This window comes from Jaculus jaculus, chromosome 4 (genome assembly GCF_020740685.1).
Source record: "Jaculus jaculus isolate mJacJac1 chromosome 4, mJacJac1.mat.Y.cur, whole genome shotgun sequence".
Lineage (NCBI taxonomy): Eukaryota > Metazoa > Chordata > Mammalia > Rodentia > Dipodidae > Jaculus > Jaculus jaculus.
Window position 1 is genome coordinate 147,244,853 of NC_059105.1, and position 22,185 is coordinate 147,267,037.

The window sequence follows — 22,185 nt, forward strand, 5'->3', positions numbered from 1 at the left end:
TTTAAAGCATTCATCAAGATCCTTTATCTTGTTTATGTATCAATCACATTTTAATATTCAAATTTATGCATATATTTTAATAGTGCAATCACTTTAATACTATTTCATAATATCTTTTCATTACAAACATTCCCATCCTCAAATGTTAAAATTCTTACATGTATTCTGAATTTTTTTCTGAAATAAAATATATGCCTCTTGTAAATATCAAATAATTAGTTACATATGCAAAGGATATTTTAAGGCAAAACATATTTCTACAGTATATTTGATTTACTAAGTTCAATGGAAATGGAAACAGCAAGAAATGTTCTTGAAAGTTATATTTTCCAAGTCATAAAATCTTCAAGAAAATATTAATAAAACTTTCCACAAATCATCAAAACTCGATAAGTTCTTTCAGACATTACTTACTAAGAAATCTGTGATGTGGGCTACCTTTGATTTGAGTCATTTTCCAGTGATTTTGTTTGGCATAAATACTAGATGTATGGAGGAAATATGTGTTTCTTGGAAGAACACTAAGTTTTAAAGAAATTTCTGTCAAGATCTTCAACTTTGTTTATATTTTAACATTCACATTTTCCTTTAAAATATTTAATAAAACTTATTTTAATTCTTCCTTGAGAAAAGATTCAGAAGAACAGATTCAGGTGTCCCTCTCTGGTTCTGTTTTCAGAGATCTGGATTTTATCACCACAGAGGGTCAATAAAGGGCTTTTACCAAGTGTGCAAAGAGTTTTCCACAGATTTTTTAAATAAAAGGTTCACTGGTGGTGTGAAGCGCTCATTATGTTATTCATCCAGGTACACAGAACACTTGAATTAGAAATTTACTTCTCAAAAAAATGGAAACCTTACCTAATACTTCTGGAATGACTTTAGAGAATAAAAACAATACTGTGATCCTAATGAAATACAACAGCTTCCCAACTATAAATCCATCGCTCTAGGAAGATATTCCAACCCTTGTGTCCAGGTCATGGGCACGTCCACATGCTTGTGTGCCCCTTGATTCTCAACACAGCAGGTCTGCTCCTCGCTGCCTACTAAAGGTGGTGCCTGAACATCAGTAGATTACCTCCAGCAACAGTTTGAATGAGCAAATCTTTGTTTCTTATCAGCTTTCTTTGAAATAAAAATTAGTGGTGGATTGCAAAGAAAATAAGTGTATACAAGTGCAAAAATTAAGTTGATCAGTTGTGCAAAGTTTCTAAGGCTAATGATAACATATGAATCATTTGCCTTAATAAAATATCACTTTGAACTTCTGGGTAATCAATTTTTATTAAATCTCTAGAAGCCCACAATTTAAAAGGGAGGTGTTTGTGTGTGTGTGTGTTTGTGTGTGTGTGTGTGTGTGTGTGTGTGTGTGTGTGTGTGTGTGCGCGCGCGCGCGCTAGTGTGTGTGTTCTCCACTCAAATGGACACACTTCTGATTTTTCTCCAGAAGCAAATGTCTTGCCCAGGAAAGTTTTGAGCCAGAGAATGCCCCCCCCCCACCCTTTGAAAGGCCGGGGCGAGTGCATGTGGAGGGTGCTTGGGATCAAAACCAGTTCACCAAATAAAGCTTCAAACTTGAAATGATGTTATTACACTGGAAGCCCCGAGTGTGCGCCCCTTCCCCCTTCATTTTCTAAACCGCGTCCTGCTGTTCTAGTCAAAGCAAAGGGTGAAAATCCACATAATCCAAACCAACACGAGGAGACGAGAAGAATAGGTGTGGGAGGAGGGCAAAACAAGTCGCAGGCAAACCGTAGTGAACCAACTCGGCCGAGGACCAGGGTGGCCCCAGGAGGGCACTGCGCCTCTTTCTCTTCGAGCTCCACCGCCCACATGTCACAGTTGCACTCTTGATTGAGTGACAAAAATGTGCCCGGAGAAATGTTAGCACCCAGCTGGAGCTTTAAGGGTAGTGACTGTCATGTGGCCGCAGCACGGAATCCCGCGGTACCCGAAGCCACCACACCCACCCCCGGGGCGCCTTAACCACTAGCAGCTCACGGCTTCCTCTCCCCTCCCCTCCCCTCCGGAGTCGTGATCCCACCCTCCAAACCCGGCCCGGGGCGCTGAGCTTGTGGCGCGAGGGCAGGGCGGAGCGCGCGACGCCCGCGGCCGGGCTGGGGCTCTGGGCGCCCGGGGCAGGGAGGGAGCGCTCGGCCGGGGCGCGGGGGATCCTGGCGGGCGCCCCGGCGCGCAGTTCCGCGGGCGAGAGGCGAACGCGCGCCCCCTGCCTGCGGCCGGAGCTCCTGCGCCCACCGAGCGCGCCCCCGCCACCCGCACGGGTCTCTACCTGCGCGCCTGGGTCCAGCCCGAGTGCACCCGAGGCCCTTTGGACCTGGGCCCGACACGCTGTGCTTCCTCGCCCCCAGCCCATTGTTTGTCAGACTTTTCAATTTGGCGCCTGGAGGTGGCCGGGTGTCCCTTCCATCTGCGTTCACCCGCCCGCCAGGTGACCAAGGGAGGCGGAGATGGGCCCTACAAGGAGTCTACTAAGTTGTTAAATTGCTCTCCTCTCTTCCCGCTTGGTGGCACAAACCATGACCCTCTCCAGGGGACTCGTTCTTCTGTTTACTGTCCGGTAAACCACTTGCTTTTTGTTTTTTCTTTTTCCAGTCTTCTTCAATCACTAAACTGAAGAACCACCACCACCACCCCCTCGCCCCCAGGTTTTCTTTAATGCCACCTGCTGGACCTGTTGTGATTGCTATGGGTGGGGACGTGGCGGGGATGGGATTATAAACTTTCCTCCCAGGATGCCATCAACATTGTTTTCTCCCAAAGCCCCATCCTGAGTGGCACCCTGTCAGCAGATTTCTGTCTGCTCCGACTTGGGAGTAAACTTAAACTGGGCCAACTGGACATCTGGCAGGAGGATAAATAGTGACAATGTGCTATTATTCTTTCTAGATTAGCTGTTCTTCTTTAAGTAGAACTTGAAAGCACATGTGATTAGACCAGTCCCCTCTCATCGTTAGCATCAAGAGCAATTTAAGGATATTTAGTTCTTTAGACAACAAACTATCTTCCAATGAGCTATTTAGATGAGTTAGTGTGTTGTTTTGGACACAGAAATAATAGATTTTTCCTTGCCTCAAACACATCGTTCTCTGGTTACAAATGTTAAATAGTTGAATTAGCTTGTATTTTCTGTGGTATTGCCAGAAAGGCAGTGTTAAGTGTGTGCTCAGTGCTACGACTGTCATTAGAATCATAACTAGAGTGTCCCACTGGTTTAAGAGCTGACCCTTTCTTGTCACTCATTCCTTGATGGCTGCCGTAGTCTGTTATTAAAGCCCCTCTGCAATAGGCATTATTAGGGCATCTCCCATCGAAGCAACTTAATAAACTGAAGAAATGGATCATGATAAATAATCAGGGAAGCAGGACACCCTCTTGTCTCTTTGGTTAGATGTGAACTATTTCTCCTCTACAAATGCTTGGGAGTTAGTGCTGCATCATGATAAGTCCTAGACTGTCACCCTTTGTCCCAGTGACTATGCTAATTCAGCTTGTAACTTTGTGAAAATTAACTTCAAAATGCTGAAAAATTTGGCCTGAGAGAAAGAAGAAAATGGGAGAGGTGAGAGTGCTCTGAAATGCCAACATGCTTACACAGAGAAGTTAAGGCTATCTGCAAGTGAAAGGAAAGTCAATGTAGAGAGCAGAAGAAAGGTTTTCCTCACACCCCTGCCTCCATTCTCCTTTGACACTCAAACATTACTTTTCTCACTCCAAGAAAAAAAAAAAAAAAAAAAAAAAAAGATTTTGTCAGGAATTCCAGACAGAAATTGTGAGAAAATTGTCACCATAACCGGTGTGTGATTATTTTGAGGGTTTTATGTAATAAAAATGAAGTGTGAATTAACTCCTGGGGTAATCACAGAGGTCAATAAGAAGAGAAAATGGAGCATGGTATAAAATGTAGTTGTTAGTCTTGGGGAAAATTTCCCCCATTTTAAAGATAAATTTTAAATTACTTTAGATAAAAAATAAAATTTAGTACTTTAACTTTGCTTTTATTAAAAATATTTGTCGCCCATTCAAGGAAAGTTAGTGAATAAAAAAGGTAGCTAAAACAGGGTTTTGAAAGGTAGCAAATTAAGTTGGGGCAATTATATTTTTCATGTGAGTTTTCAGCACATATGTTTTGCATTAATTGTTGCAATAAATTCTGCTCACCTGGCAAAAAGAAAAAATAGCATACCGATGACATCAGTCTTCCAAATCAGAAAGCTGTTTTTAAGCATCTTTTTCCTTTACTGTAATGTTGAAGGTTATTTTTGTTGTTGTTGTTTGAAACACAATCTCATGTTTCTCAGGCTGGTCATGAATTCCTGATCCTCCCAAGTGCTGGAATTTCTGGGATCACAAAGCTTTTTCTGTTAATTAAAAAATATATATTTATACATATTTAAATTTTCTAATGTTTTACCCCTTATGTTCTTAAAGAGTTATCCAGCCACTCAAGTTACTGGCAAATTTTCCATATTCAAAGTTGAAAGAGTTAGGTGCCAACACACACACACACACACACACACACACACACACACACACCCCTTTCTCTTCCTTCTCTCTCTTTCTCTCTCTTCTGGAGAATGACTGGCATAACTCTTTTCTCTGTTCCTTGATTTTTAAAATTTATATATGGTTTAAGAAAGTCTCCCAAATCAAGAGAAATGTCAACAACCTAAAAAACAAAACTTAGTTCTTAGAAAGAACACACAAATTTATGAATCACTAGTTTTTATATAATATTTTATTGTGCAAGAGTGAAGCCTTTATAAATTTGGCTTTTAACATATTGCTGTAAATGGATTCCTTTAACATGTCTAACATTTAAAAAGAAATTACTGGGGCTGGAGAGATGGCTTAGCGGTTAAGCTCTTGCGTGTGGAGCCTAAGGCTCCAGGTTTGAGGCTGATTCCCCAGGACCCACGTTAGCCAGATGCACAAGGGGGCGCACACGTCTGGAGTTCCTTTGCAGTGGCTGGAGGCCCTGGCACACCCATTCTCTCTCTCTCTCTCTCTCTCTCTGTCTCTCTCACTCTCTCTCTTTCTCGCGCTCTCTCTCTCTGTCTGTGTGTCTGTCTACCTCTCTCTCTCTCTCTCTCTCTCTCTCACCACTCTCTCTCTCTCTCTCTCTCCCTCTCTCTCTGCCTCTTGCTCTCTGTCTGTTGCTCTCAAATAAATAAATAAAAATAAATGAGTACAGTTTGATTACTAAGAAATAGTCAACATTAGAATGATTTCATCTAATCACTTTGGTAAGGTTAATTTCTCTTTTTTCAATAATAATTCAGAAGGGCAGATGAAGAATCACTGCAGATCTAATGATAGCAAAACTCATCCTGCTAAATAAGAAATAGAAGTTCTTAAAGTTTCACTTTTTCTCTGTGATCAAGTTGGCTGATTTCCAATTTCCTATCTACCTCAAAATGATTTAAGGAAGTAGAAAGCGTCTTGTTAGTAGTTAACCTATTTCCTGATTTTCAAAACGGATTTAGCAACTGATAACACAGTCTAAGTAAGAAAGTTAGAACATAGCCTGAGAGGAAAGGTTCTGTTACTGCAAAAGATGGTAGACAGTCTTCACACCAAGGGGAAGTTAGGCTGGGAAGCTAATTTGCAATGTCTTCCATGTGGCTGAATTTTCTAATCCTTTGGAAAAGCAAAACACTACTCAGAGGAAAAGTCTGCTTGCAGCACAGGCCATGTGTGAGGGTGTGTGTTTTTGTGTGCACATGCATGTGTTCCAATAGTATAACTCCCTTACAAAAATGAGCTAGTCCCATGATGTGACCAAAATTTTATGGATGATATCCTGTGGACTTAATATGGTAAAAGTCCTATTTTTTCTGTGTTACAAATTATCAGTGAAATAAAAATTGAAACCACCATGTCTTATAAATCAGTGCCCAATCTTGCCCATTTGCCTCACTATGTGTTCTGATTGTGATTAAGCTATTGAAGATACTCTTGTATTTTAATACTAGGAAAAGAACTGTAATTATTATATAAAGTATAAACAGAATTTAAAATGTCCTCATTAAATATACAAATAGCATCAGATATAACTATTGCCAAATGTTAGGAATATTTTTTAAAGTGGCACAATATTTTCTCTGGGTTTTGCTTTACTCTGTTTTCCCATATATTTTACTTTGTTTTTTCATACATAAAATCCATTTGCATGTGATAATTCAAAAGGAAAATCTCAGAGCTTTTAGTATGCATTCTCAGCTCCTCTGTTCTAGACTAACTAGAATGTTGTAATAACCTTGTTTTCCTGAATCAAGGCTTCCAAATTTAATTATATGTATTTCAGTGGACAGTGGTGATTACTTACATCCACGCCTATAATAACAGTTTCCCTATATTTTCTGGTACAATTGTGTCACTTAAGCATTTGTATATTGTCTCAGAGACACAGAGGTTCCCAAGACCTTATCACTGAAGTAAACCTAAAAGGAACCCAAAATGGCTCAGGGAAATTCCCGGAAGAAGGGGTGGAAAGATTGTTAGAGCCATAAGTTGGGACATTACTCACAGAGACATTGCCTCTTCCCCATAACTGATGGCTGCTCCCACAGTGCACAACTCACTATCCCCATGGGGATAACTGGCATCCCCAAAGAGGAGGGTCCCTTTGGAGGGGGCGGGGGGGAGGGGAAACACAAATGAGGGTAAGGATGGTACCAACATGTGCTGTTTACACAGTGAGTATGTCCATAACTATAAGAAAAAACAATTTAAAAAGGTAACAAGGAAAGTCAAAATTAATGTTCAAATACCTTTACATGTTTTAATAACAAAGACCGTGTAAGCCAATAACAAGCCCCAGGATATAAAATTATCTTTTCAAAATATTGTTATAAATTTATATGAGAGAGAGAGAGAGAGAGAGAGAGAGAGAGAGAGAGAGAGAGAGAATGAAAGAGGCAGATAGAGAGAATGGGTGTGCCAGGGCTTGTAGCCACTGTAAATGAACTCTAGATGCATGCACCACCTTGTGCATCTGGCTTATGTGGGTATTGGGAAATCAAATCTGGGTCCTTTTGATTTTCAGGCAAGCCTCTTAGCTGCTAAGCCATCTCTCCAGCCCTAAAATTATCTTTTAACATTATCTTTTCCAAAGGGGTCCTTTAGAAATTCTGGAACAAAAGACTACTTTGGTTTCTGTTTGACCAGGTTCAAAGTCATTTCACTATCTTTAAATCTGTTAGTGATAACTTTGGAATTGTGAATTTAATTTCAAGCTCACAAATATAAAAACCTTTAAAATGAGTCAAAAGTGTTATGATATGCTTAGTTTATCATTACATATTAACTCTTTTTGTTTGTTTGTTTGTTTGTTTTTTGTTTTTTCAAGGTAGGGTCTCAATCTAGCTCAGGCTGACCTGAGATTCACTATGGAGTCTCAGGGTGGCCTTGCACTTACTGTGATCCTCCTACCTCTGCCTCCCAAGTGCTGGATTAAAAGCGTGCGCCACATGTCTGGCATTAACTCATTTTTATAAATATAATATTTTGTTTGTATTTGACTATCGAAGAATATACAACTAAGGATTACTTACATAATAGACATTTTAAGATTAAAATATAGCATACTCTGTCCTCATGAAGTATGAATTTTGGTGGGCTAGATGGCTCCCAAATGAATGCTTACATAAAAATTGTTATATGGCATATATATGAGGAAAAACAAAAATATGATGTGAATTCTCCAGAGTGCACAGAACCAGTTGCAAATTAGAACCTACACAAGACAATAGTGTAGACTGCTTGAAGGTAATCCATAAATTCAAGTTCATAAAAAAGGGAGATTAAATTATTTGCTTCATTTCACTTTGTAAAGATTAGTATAACCCAGAGTTTTGTATTTAATGATTCTAGAATAATTTAGAAAAATAATTAAATGAGTGTATTAAAAATAACTTTTGAAAAGCCTGAATGATCAGGAATATTCTTAGCATCCCAGATGTAAACGTAAATTCTAGTTAGTGCACACATACACACGTGTGCATGTGTGTATATTGGAAACACATGTGACTAACAAAAACAGGACCATCCCAAAATAGAAGCTTCTGTGCGACCTCTTCACAATGTAATTACACCACCAGGAAAAACCACACTGAAGTCTGTTTGAACTCTACCTTCTCTTTCATCAATAAATTAAAAGTTTTCTGACTATCCCCAGCAGTCAGTTTGATACTTTCCATTGACATCATAATCCTACAATTTGAACAAAATGGCTGGACTGTTGAAATAAACTCGTCTTCTCTGAACTATTATAGAGATCCAAAGATAGGCCTCCAGAAGCCAATGTCCATGAGCACCTAGGTTTGCAGATATCACTCAAATGTGTATTGTCCAAAGAAAAACAAATAACATGGGATATTTTGGATAATGTCAAAGATTTATCCTGATTTTTTTTCTCCAGAACTTTTAACAAATTCATTTATTATGCAATGAGCTTGTGGGAAATAAAGTGTGTGTGTGTGTGTGTGTATGTGTGTGTGTGTGTGTGTGTGTGGTGAGATATAAAATTATCCAAAAGGTGTTCTTAAAGTGATATTTGACTTTTTTATTTCTAGCTCTTTTTGTTTCCTTTGGCAATATTTTGAATCCTTATATCTAAGAAATTTTCTGGAGCACATTTTCTTCTGGAAGGAAAGCTGCATAGAGCTTTTCCTATGTCTGATCTATTGATTCTATTCCACTTTCTCAGACATCTGTGAAGCTTTGAATAGTGAGTTTCCCCTTAATGTTTTAAGTGCAATAATGAATATTTCTATGATAATCAGATGAAAATGTGCCCACATTGCATGGTGTTATGGGACAAATGCACAGTGCATGCATAAGGTTTGAAATGCTACTTGCCTTAATGATTTTTTATACTTCATAATTGATTAATATCTTCATATTTACTTATATTCTTTCAGAAAATTTTCTATGGACTAAAAGAAAATAAGTGGCTTTATGTCTGGAGCTCTTTAAAAAAGATAATATGTGCTAAGACAGATGCTATTTGTATATAATTATTAATATTCTTGTTTAAGACACATTTTGGAAAACACATCTCACTTGTCCAAGTAATCCAATTATCAATCTGAAATGTATACAAACAGATAGCTACTACATCAGGACTTGTTATAAAAATTGGAGTTATCATTCTAAAAATAACAGAGAAGAGAGTCCCACTAGTTTATGTAAAGTATTACTTTTTTATAAGAGCACACTCCCTACTGATATTTTGATATTTTTCCTGCATATTAGTATTGTTGTTCTTATACTCTCTGGATCTTTCTGACCAAAAAAGGAAAATTTTTCTTGATTTAGAAACAGCATAAAGTTGACTTTTGTTAGTGTTCATGTTTCAAATTGAATTTGTCTATATTATTTTATGGACCTACATAATGAAAACAAGACATCTGACTGTGGGAATTTATGTGTTTGGATTCAGAGGGAATCTCCCTGCTGTGGGCTAAGATTGAGATGAGGGCATCTAATTACAATTTATTCTATCAATAAGGTCTGTAGGTATAGAAACCCCAAATTATTGTGCAGTAAGGAAACTCAAAATGAAATAATAAATTAGCAGTTCTATACTTTGCCTAGAAATTTTTGATTATGCAAGTAAATCATGAAGGTAATATGAGCAGAGTTTTTTTTTCCACAAAAATGTTAAGTAGTACAGATTTTTCATGATTTAATGTATAAATATCTTATCTTAAAATTGTAGAAATAATCATGCTAATGTTTCTATGAGAAAAAAATCTCCATTAAATTTATCATAAGTTCAAGAAGTTGTACCTATAAAAAGCTACAGGTAATGTGAACTATTTTATTGTTTTAACATAATTATTACTTATTAAACTCTAAATCTCTATTAAATATTAGTGTTCTGTTTAAACAGAAAGAATATAAATATAAGCAAGAATCCCATGGAAGCAATCAAGTTAAGAAATTAAAAACACAATAGAAATATTTCTGTTGAGGAAGTACACCAAAAAAATTTGACTTCTCTGAATGTTACCTCAATGGAATCCCCCTGTATGTTCAAAAAATATGGGGAAAAAAAAGAAAGGAAGAAAGAAAAGAAAAAAAAACTTGAGAATCTCTAGACTTTAGTTAACTTTTGTGAGAAAATGAATCTTGAATTCTTAATTCCATGTTGATTATAGAACTACACAAGGAATTATTACACCGAGAACAAAATTTCTTCTAACTTCGAGACTTCAATATCACTTGTAAGCAGATTAAAGGATCCGTCTGTTTTCTGTAACCAAGATCAAATCCTTCACTGTTTATTATATCATAAAGTGATGAAAATGATAAAGATAAGTGTATAAAAATGTGACTTGTTCAATTACAGAGATGATGTGAGAAGAGGAGAAAAATCATTATTCTTTTGGAAAAGCAAAATGTCCTAAAAGGATGGGCTTGCTTTCAGTTGTAGGGACTTTAGTTGCTTCTTCTTGCCTATAAAGCCCTTTTAGAACTGAAGGATTTATTAGAAAACATGTGTATTATTGTGAGATTCTGAAATTCCTTAGCTGTTAAGATCTACTATTCACATTGAAATGATTATTTGATAATTATATATAAGTTAATATTTTCATGAACTGTAACCATAACATTAAGACATATTGATGTAATAGTAAATAATTGGAAAGCTATTTTTCTTCAGTAAGACATGGTAGCATTTATGTTTTACAAGTCCTTTAATACTGTACGTATGCTTGCAACACTTAAGCAGTATTCCTAATTGTGGATATTGATTCAACTGTCAGTCTTTCCAAATGGACAACTAGCTAATATAAATCATAACTTTGAAATATCCTTGAAAACAAAATCTGTACATAATACCCAGAACATTTGTTTGAAATGTCTATTTTATTTTATTTTAATTTATTTTATTTTATTTATTTTCACATTGTAGTTATTTGAGAGAGAGAGAGGCAGACAGAGTGAGAGAATGTGTGTGCCAGTGTCTCTAGCCAATGCAAACTAATTCCAGAAGCATGTGCCACTTTGTGCATCTAGGGGAATTGAACTTGGGTCCTGAGGTTTTTTTCAGGCAGATGCCTTAACCACTGAATAATCTTTCCAGCCCATTTTAATAATTGAACTTGTTTGGACTGGGGATGATGTTCAGTGGTAAAGCACTAATTTACCATATCTTAGGATCCAAGTTTTATAGTCAGCACTGCAAAAAAAGGGAAAAGAAAAATGAAAAAAAAAAAAAAACAAAACGAAATAAGTTATTAAAACAACATTAGTTTATTTTTATTGATAAGAAAAGAAGAAAGAGCAAATGTTGAAATAGTTCTTTGTGACCTTGCCAAGGCCAGTGACTGTTTTTTGGTTTTGTTTTTGTTTTTTTGTGTTGAAGGTGAAACTCTAGGCCTCCTGCTAGTTAGGTAAGCATTCCTCAGTGAGCTACATCCCCAGACAGAAAGGAGTGGTTGACTGAACATTTGCATTGTGAAGAAAGACCAGAAAGGAAAGGGGTTTATAACTCTTGGGCATCTTCATCTCCCAATATAGTGCAGTGGAAGATGTAACAGTAAAATCCATGGTAGTAATGAAAATACGAATTTCTTCTTGACAATTTCTTATAGCCCTTTCTCCTTTTACTTTGTTCTTTACTTCCATTCAATATCCCATTTTCTAGGGTTCAGTAGATCTCATTTGAGTATACATCTAAAGGCCATGTCTAAGTGAGGATAATTTCTCATCCTCATGAATGTAAAACCCCATCTCTTGTTCATGTATTTCTATTTAAAAGCAATGAGACTTTAGACAATAAATAAATCCAAACCCAGGGGCTGGAGTGATGGCTCAGTGGTTAAAGGCACTTACTTGCAAAACCTGATGGCCTGTGTTTAATTCCCCAGTACTCATGAAAAGCCAGATCCACATATTTTCATGTGCATCTAGACTTTGTTTGCACAGGCAGGAGACCCTGGTGTGGCAATACATTCTCCTGCTTAAAAACAAGCAAATAAATAAATATTAAAAAAATTCAAAGCCATTTGCTTCTAGAATTAAAACTATGGTTTTCAAATACAAATTTGTCCCCTCCAACACCTAATGATCAATGAAAATAGAACTGCAACTTAGAAAATATCTCCAATTTAAAACAATTAATTTAAATATATAGAATATGTAGTTTTTGAATAACATATATTCTGAAATTATTGAAATAGTGTTTCCTGTGACACATCAAAAACATTTAGAAATTTCACTATAAGGATATATAAAACATGCAAGGAATAATTTTTTATCTTGATAAATAACTGATGTGAGGTTTTCATGATAGAATGATGCCATCCATATGTTCCTAGGGACCTTCAGGAAGGGTTTCCTCACAATTTAAATTCATAGTTGGGAATTTAAGTTTACCAGCAAGTTAAAAAAAGAAACCTTGTCTGTTATAGGTTGTGTTTAGAACTCACACTCCAATATGATGCTCGTTCAACACAATTCAAGTACCTATTTCCTCTGTCCTCACATTGGAAGAGTGGTAATCATTGGAGAGGAAAGTATGTTATCTACATGTAATTTTGAGGGGACAAAAGCAACAATAACCATGATTTTTGCCTTTATCGGTGTGGGGGTTAAGAAATTGTGCTGCAAGCTGAGATCCAGTCAATGTATCCAGAGAAATCATTCACAGATTGGCTTTGAATTCCATTGACAGTGTTCTCCTATCTCAATTATGCTGTACTGATGTATTTACTACAACCTGAGGTTTGCTTTACTGGAAGTAGAAATGAAGCAGCCATGTGCTTTGAAGCTTTTAGGATTCTTAGATCATATTGTTCTCATCTGGCCACAAACAAAAGCTACCTGATGAACCCAACTAAGAACTTCTAAAACGTGTTTTGATATCAACCATCTCCTTCATTGGGTCATTTCTTGATGGTTAATTACAAACACATTTCAGAAGCCAAACTGAAAATGTTGTTCCTTGTATTAATTTTATAAGAACATTGGGTCTACCCAGTATATTTCAAACTCATGGTTGTTCAAAGTATATTTGTATTACTTGTTCATTACTGCAATATTGTGAGACAACCATGGTAGATAAAACTAAATGTCTAACAGACAACAGAAACACAATTGTGAGACATTATACCAATGTTCTTTCTTTACTCAAGAGAAATGTAGTATTATTCTTTCTACATTAACTGTTTTTCTTTACACATAATCTTAATGCAGATGTGATTAGACCAGTCCCCTTTTATCATTAGAATAAGGAACAATTTACAGATATTTAGTTCTTTAGTCAACAAACTACCTTCCAATAAGTTATTTAGAAGAGTTATTTCATGTGTTATTTTGGACACAGGAATAATTGTTTTATCCTTGCCTCAAACACTTCATTTTTCTGGTTACAAATGTTAAAATTAAGTCAGCTATTTATCTTAGCATGAGAAGTGACACATACTCACTTCTAGTGCATACTCAATTTTCACATGCACTTATTGCTACCTTGATCTATTTAGACCCCCGAGGACATTGCTGACATTAACTAATTATTTCTGAACACTCTCAAGGCAGTTTGCATGAAAATCCTATGAAAACTCAGAAAAAGCAATTGCTGACTGTGATATAACCAACAATCTAGTGAAGTATGCTTTACTAACCTGAATATTAGCAGCATACTCAAATTTCAAACTAAAATGCCTTTTTACTTTTTCTAAATTCTTGTAACACCAAGTAATCTGAAACAAATTTTAGAATATTGATGATCTGGAAAGTTTGTTTTTTAAATCATTTATGTGATATAACTGAAATAATATTAAATGTACTGTTGATTTTCAAACTGACATTTTGGGAAATATCTCATTCATGGAAATTTTTAAGATCATCCTTGCACTGGCTATGTTCTTTTCTTGTCCATAGATAATTCCTTTCCATTGGAATTAACTTAATATTAGTTCCAATCTTTGTTATAAATGTAAAAGTAATATGTTAAATTTGTATTTGTCTTCAATTGTGAAATGGAGATTTCATCTTCAATAATTACATGTTTTAATTCTAATGAACAGGAGCCTTCATTTTAGCCAGTCCATGTGTTTATTGCCAAGCCAACCAGGAGAGTATTTTTCTTTAAAATTTTAGTAATGTCTGAATACTTAAGACTTATATCTATTGTATGTGCTTGTTCCCTTAATATTTGCCTTGGCTAATGGTTCCTTTGTAATTGTCCTGTAGAGATTCTTATAAAAGAGTGAAACTTTTCATGGATAAGGAAACAAGGTCTTGTGTGCAGTGTAGGGACTAACATTGTTTCAAATTTTGTATATAAAATTCCTTGGAAATTATTCTCTCATATTTTGGTTATTGTCTTCCCTGGTTCATGTTATAATACATGTTTAGTTTATGTAACTTTCCTTTTGCACCTTCCATGAGTTAATCATGAGATTTTTAGTTTCCATTATTTAATAGATTAGATTAACCACAATCATAATAGGTAAACACAATGAGCTTTTAGTCACTAATTGCATTCAAAGAGCTTTTTATATTTTAATTCATTTTTTGATTTTTTAAAAAATATTTTCTTTGTTTATTTTCATTTATTTATTTGAGAGTGACAGAGAGACAGAGAGAGAGAGAGAGAGAGAGAGAGAGAGAGAGAGAGAGAGAGAGAGAGAGAGGCATGCTAGGGCCTCCAGCCACAGCAAATGAAGTCCAGATGCGTGTGCTCCCTTTTGCACGTGGCTAACATGGGTCCTGTGGAATCAAACCTTGACCTGGCGTCCTTAGGCTTCACAGGCAAGCGCTTAACCACTAAACCATCTCTCCAGCCCCTTATATTTTAATTTCTTACCTATAACAAACTAATATTTTATATTGAAAATAATTGTGCTTTATCTTTAAAAATATAATACATACATGTTATATTTTCCTTTTCATCAGTAAATAGTTTTCATGAGTCAGACTTTTTAATAACTTCCATGAGGAAATGAATAAAATCACTCAAGTTTTTGGATAACAATACATTTATTAAATAAGCAAGATTATATATATGCTATTATAAACCATTTTGTTTTATTATCAAATTGATAAATAACTCTTTTGTTTCTTCCATAAGTCATATAATTTATCTGCCAGTATTTTATATATTATCAGAATGTGCATACTGCAGAATTATGTATTTGGTATTGGCCTTGGACTGTAAGGAATCTATGTTCATTGAACAAAAATATTCAAAACAAACAACACAAAGGAAAGCAAATGTCTTACCTATCTTTGTGTATCTGTGTTTTCTTATAGTCAATCTGCTAGATTCAAAAACAATTCAAGGAGAGCTGGGCTGGATATCCTATCCATCGCACGGGGTGAGTCCAGAAAATCACTGGGAAGAATGTAATTCTGTTATTTGCCTCTCTTAGAAAGGTCAAGATGTTACTGATGTGTTTTCTAAAGGTTTCCTTTTCGTACTTTAGAGGAAAAGATATATTCATCAGTGCATTTAATACATGGACTATCACAATTTAGTATTGATATCTTATGGAATAATTGAAAAATTAAGAGTGGTTTCCTCCTGCATTAAGTAGTTGCTTGAATGGAGTGATTAAATACTTTAATTATAATTGAAATTTTGTAGATGACCTAAGTGTGGTTATTTAATAAGTTTCACATGATACAGAATAGGTGAATTGAAAAGACATCTAAGTTTCACATTATATAGAAGGTATGTTTTTGGAAAAGGTATTCTTCAAAATATTGCCCTAAAAATCAACAATGGTGACAATTTCAAATACAGCAGATTTCATTTGTTAACAGTATTAGCATTCTTTGTCTAGATTGATTTGTTTTTAATATCTTTCATTTGATTATATTAAATTTGTGTTTTATTGAGATGGCAAAACTGTTGACACCTTACTTGTTAAACATTAAACCTAACTTTTATACTTTACCAAATCAGAATAGTTTGCTAAGATGTGCATATTTTGTTATCTAAATACATATAATGAAATTTTTATATAAGAAAATAGCCCTTTTAAAGCTAATGTATCTTTTAGCCAGGCATGGTGGCTCTTGCCTTTAACCCCAGCACTAAGGAGGCAGAAGTAGGAGCATCACTGTGAGTTTGAAGCCACCCTGAAACCACATAGTGAACTCCAGGTTAGCCTAGACTAGAGTGAAATTTTACCAAAAAACCAAAACCAAAAACAAAAACAAATAAAGAAAAACTTATGCAATTTTTAAGCAAAATCAAGGGTCATGCATTTTGAAAAGTTTCATCTTTCCCAAGCTTTAAAAAAACACCTAAATAAGTTTTCTTGATTTACCATCCAGATGTAGCCTGCAGGAAATGCAAACTTCTATTTTCATGAGAAAAAATTATGTACTCCACCTTCTATGATGCTCTTCTTTTAAAAGAGAGTTTGATCGCTGAAACCTAGTATTTGTGTTCCATTTTACGTTGGCATACCTAACCACAATAGCTTATACAGTTCTATAGGCTTCTCATTCACTAAGGGATGTTTTCTGTCAAGAATACTTCATCTATCTGTCATCGTTGCATCTGCTTCTCTTCCTGGCACACCTTGACATTGACAAAATGCCAAAACCTATAACCAGACCTTCCATAGCTGCTTTGGATGAGACTATGAAATAAGCCAGGACTTGACTTTCCCTTAGGTGTAAAAGAATTAAATGATTGGAATAAAACACAGCTTGGAGTGTCATGAAGAGTGAATCAAAACTTGGGAATGAGCTGGAAAACTCATTTAAAACTAATTAGCTAAGAGTCCAACAATTTTGATTTTATAAATGTGAGGTTTTCATTATTCTGTCTGATGCTACATTATGAAAACCTACTTCTTAAGGATGTAAGAAATGCAAAAATATATAGTAATTTTGTTGCCACACATACACTCATTTTTTCCAAAGGTACTCTTCTCTATGCTTTCCTTTAAGGAAGAAAGAAAATGTATAATAGATTTTCATGTAGTGAGAATTAGGGAAAATAGATTTACTTTTCATTGCGCAGCTTAACAATTTCCAATTATTAATTTCACAGATTTTGTACTATAATATGCTGGACAATTATTGTATGAGTATGTGTTGAGTATTTCTATGGTGTGGTGTGTGTGTGTGTGTGTGTGTGTGTGTGTGTGTGTGATGTATGTTATATGCATTCGTTGTACAGATATTCATGCTCCAATTGCATATATTCAGAGACCAGAGGAGAATGTTGGATGTCCTTCTCTTAAACCTTTAAGACCATGTCTCTCCCTTACCTGGAGCTGCTGTCTAACTAAAAGTCTGAGCCAAAGTTTTTCATGAGTTCTGGGGAGTTGAGCTTGGTGGTTCTTGCCTAAGAGGTCTGCATATTTAATTAGCATGCACATACCCTGAATCAATGAGCCCTCTTCCCAGAGCTAAGCTGGGCACTTCTATATTGAGATGTATCTTAGTGCAGAGCATGCAATGTCTAGCTTTCTGATTTACATAATTAGCAGCATCTCCATGTGACTGATAAGCACTTTAACTGTGAGAAATGTGATGGCATAATTCCCTACCTCCTGTTGGCCTCTGGGTTTCTTCAGTCAACAGTTCCTTTGCCTTAATGTGGAGGAAGACAGATTCCATATGGCATTGGCTCTTCTCATTGTTTCTTTCTGCTGATCTTGAGCATGCATGGCACTTTCCTATGTTTGATGTACAAAACACCTCAAAACGAGAGAGAGAGAGAGAGAGAGAGAGAGAGAGAGAGAGAGAGAGTGGGTGTGCGAGTGAGAGGGAGAGGGAGAGGGAGAGGGAGAGGGAGAGGGAGAGGGAGAGGGAGAGGGAGGGAGAGGGAGAGGGAGAGGGAGAGGGAGAGGGAGAGGGAGAGGGAGAGGAAGAGGAAGAGGAAGAGAGAGTGAGAGAGAGTAAGAGAGAGAAAGGGAGGGAGAGAGAGAATGCGTGTGCTTGGGCCTCTAGCCACTGCATATGAACTCCAGATGCATGCTGTACCTTATACATCTGGCTTTATGTGGGTACTGGGAAAACAAACCTGGGTACTTTTCCTTTGCAGGCATGTACCTTAACCACTAAGTCATCTCTCCAACCCTCAAAATTTCTTTTAGATATCCTCAAGTTTACCATGTAACTTTTATGAAAGAATGGCAATTTTATAATGGGTTATTAAACTTAAAATAGTTCAAAATACATTAAAAAGTATAAAGAAAGAGAAAAATCAATCAAATTTTGAATTCTTGTTTTATGGTAGCATGCATTACATGTTTTATTTAGATGTATTCTTTACATTAATAATAATAGCCTCAAGGAAATAACTGCAAAATTAAGATATATATTCAACTAATGTTCACTTCTTAAGAGAAAACACTGTAAAGAAAATTGGGGTTGTGATAAAACACCCTTGTTTGCTTACTTACATGTGTGCTTTTAGAATTAATTATTTAGCTTCCACTTAATTTTGCTGTTTGTTGGGTCAGAGTCTCACTACCTAGCTCAGATTTTCTCAGACTAGCTCTGTAGCCTACCTAGCCTATTCATATTTTTGTAAGCATATTCAATTTTAGTTTTATTATCTTGGAGTTTTCATTGAAATCATGTTTACTCAATAATATGCATTGAATGAAAATAAAGCTATTTTTGATCTTAGTATTTCTACCACTTTCAAAGAGATGAGGCTATTTTTGTATAGTTCATGTTGTTTAGCCCAGCCTATATTCTTAAACTCATGATCCTGCCTTAGCTTCTAGAGTACAAGTTATAGGTATGTGACATAAGGGCAACTCTAATTTTATTTTCATTTTTAACACAAGGATACATGTGTTTTGCTTATAAAAGAAATCTATAATTCAAAAAATTTTGATTTGCTGCATAAAATATGGTATGCAACATCCTAACTTGGAGACACATGTAGACTTTTTACCTTAACTAAAGTATGAAGATAAACTTCAGAGGGAAAAAACTACAATATCAACATCTCACTTTTTAGAATTGTTGAATATTCTGCTTTTATGAAGTAAAGCAGTAGTTAGTAGGATGAAAAGATCAGAATGAAAGATATTTTGATTTTGCCTCATGGGACATTTGGCAATGTCTGCAGATACTGTCAACATGGGAAGAGGGGACATTCCTGGATTCTAGTGAAAGTGGCCACTTAACATCTTTAGATGGAAATAGCATCACTCTTAACAAAGAAATAAGTGGCCCAAAAATGACACTACCAAGATTAAGAGACCTTTAATAGGGGATTAGTGATACTGCTCTCCCAGCAACTGCATGTGCTTACTAAAGAAATGAAAGACTGCCAGAATTCAAATCACTCTATAGTCAGAAAATCTAATTCCAGATGTGTTGATATATAAAATATAAAAAGACATCTATTTCTCTTCTCTTAATTTGGCATTAAGTGTTCATAGGATACTTGAATCACCTGAGCTACATAAAATCAAAACACTTTTGGAAAATAACTAAGAGTGGCTTATTCTTTCAGGCATTTTATTTTCCTTTCTACCCTCCTTTCCTCTAAATATTTTAAAGTTAACCTGTATCATTTTCTTGAGAGAAGACATTTCTGTATTTATTTTTAAATGATGCTTCAAAACACAAAGAAAACCAAGTAGAAAATTTTATTACTATACATACTATGCAATATAAGGTATTATACATAATGCCATTTCATATACCACACACATTATACACACACACACACGTGTGTGTGTGTGTGTGTGTGTGTGTGTGTATGTGCTGGGTGTTGGGCTTGGGATAAATTTTTGAAAAACTTGTGAGAAAATTCAATGAAATGGATTTTCTATAAAACAAGGTCATACAGCTGATTGTAATTCACTCTTCAATGAAAGAATTTCAGTTGATATATTTTGGGCATTATATTTATTTTACAAGGTAGACATAAGCAATTATGTTATTTAGTCTTATAGAAAATAAATTATAATATTTGATTGCTGGGTTAAATTATAGTCAGAAACTCCAACATGATACTCTTAGAAAAGTTTGATTTAGACACAGGGATGTAGCTTAGTTGAAAGAGTGACTGCTAAGCATGTGCCAAGTCCTAGTGTCATTGCCCCACACTGCATAAACCAGTCATGGTTGCCCATGCTCGTAATCCTAGCACTGGGGAAGTAGAGACAGGAAAATCAGAAGTTTGAGGTCATCTTGTCTTACATAAGTAGTCTGAAGCCAGTATGGGCTATATGAGACTGTCTCAAAAGTCATTCTTTGTATTATAAATATATCAATATATACAGAAGAAAATCTATATATATTGATGGATTACAAGTCCTTTTGACCTACCATTGAATGGATACTTAAAATTGGTTCTTTGCTAAGGTCAATCTATCAGTTAAATTTGCTTGGTTGATATATTAATACAGAAGAAAGTTCCAAGGGAAGCAGAGCTCCATAGCTTTCACTTAAGAAAATTTTCCTATGTTGATAATGTGGTACAAAGCAATTGTGAAGCATGATTCAAACCAATTCAAGTAAGAGTATTCAGAGCGGCCTTGAGATAAGTAGAAAAGGTATAGTTTGGGCTGGAGAGATGGCTTAGTGGTTAAGATGCTTGCCTGCAAAGTCTAAGGACCTCTGTTCGATTCTTCAGGACCCACATAATTCAGATGTACAAGGTGGCACATGCATTTGGAGTTTGTTTGCTGTGGTTGGAGGCTTTGTAGTGTCCATTCTCCCTCTCTCTCTCTTCCTCCCCATCCCTGCCTCTTGCTCTCTCTCAAATGAATAAATAAAAATATTTTCTTTTTAAAAAAGAAAATGTATAGTTTAAAATAAGAGATCATTTTTATGATGAAAGAAAAATGCATGAACATTAGAAATTATGAAATTAAGATTTCCTTGAATATTTATCATTGCCTTACAAAAGTTATGTGCTTAACAAAATTCTTCGGGCAGTTACAGATCCAGTTTGTTGATCACATAATTTCTGATTCCTCCTGACGGACAGAACAAGGATACCGTTCAGGTTTTCCCTCTCTGTGCCCCTAGAACCTGGCCCTTCTGCAAATCCCTGGGTGCGTGGTGATTCGTCTGAGAGCTAATCATGGCCATTACAGTCACTTTGACAGAAATTGATTTTAGCAGGAATAAGTAAGGCCAGTGACACTGGTGCAGAACAGCAGGATCTTCTGAGAAAAAGGCTTCCTTCTGGCAAGGAGAAATGAAGAGGCCAAGCTCCTTGCCCCTCTAGGCTCCCCATGAAGGCCAAAGGCTGTGGAACAGCTGAATAGTCCAGAGTGATTCAGAGAAACCAGCTTGAATCCTGACATCCCCAAGCCACTGAATTTCAAGGAATATCTCCTCCTTGTTCAAAGCACTCTTATTAATAGTTCTTATGCTTTAAAGTTATAGACATCCTCACAGAATAGAATGATGTATTGCTAGTCAAATATCTTTCATATATGTGTGTGTTATCTCTGTTTAATATATTTTTTCTTCAATACATTTTGTACTAGCAGAAAAATATAATGAACACACAATACTTCCAATCTGTGAACTGGAAGGAAATTAAAACCAAAACTAGCTATAGTAAATTTTATATTGCAAATGATGTTGATTGTTCTCTTGGGATAGGAAATTGGATTTTTTTTTTTGTAAAAAAAATGAAAATATTTAAAATGAAAGAATCAAAAATAAGAATATGAAACAGGAATATTTTCTTAGAAGTCCTTGCATCTTCTTTCCAGAGTACTGGAATTAGCATTTCACATTAGAATTATTGGTATTTGTGAAGTCTGGGATCTGAGTGCCCCAGATTTCTCGCTTTCTTTGTCGATAGGGTTTGAAATAGAGAAGGGATATTTTGACAACTGGGTTTCAACAATAACCACCTGGGATTCTGCCTTCATGAGTCACAGTTCAAATTCTGCTTCGTATGCTAGACAGCTGATCCAGAACCATCACATTTTGACACATATGATAGGTGATTCTCAGTTATTTGAAACACTTCTGCCTAGATTATTTTAAAAATATCTCTTCCACCTATAAGATAACTTTTCAAATAAATAGTTATCATTAAATTAGAAAAACATGGAAAATATTTATAATTTTTTTTTAATCCTTTCATTGAAACAAGAATCATTATGAGGGCTGGAGAGGTGGCTTAGTGGTTAAGGCACTTGCCTGTGAAGACTAAGGACCCAGGTTCAACTACCCAGAACCCACGTAAGC

At 35.7% G+C, this 22,185-nt stretch overlaps 1 protein-coding gene across 2 annotated transcripts in view; it reads left to right on the forward strand.

The window, feature by feature from the left end:
- Positions 1-22,185, forward strand: part of Epha3 (EPH receptor A3) — a 378,741-nt gene that overhangs the window by 4,638 nt on the left and 351,918 nt on the right. For both annotated transcript variants that reach the window (XM_004663303.2, XM_004663302.2), the window contains exon 2: positions 15,292-15,356. In XM_004663303.2, coding sequence (XP_004663360.1) covers positions 15,292-15,356 — 65 coding nt within the window. The remainder of the gene's footprint in view (positions 1-15,291; positions 15,357-22,185) is intronic.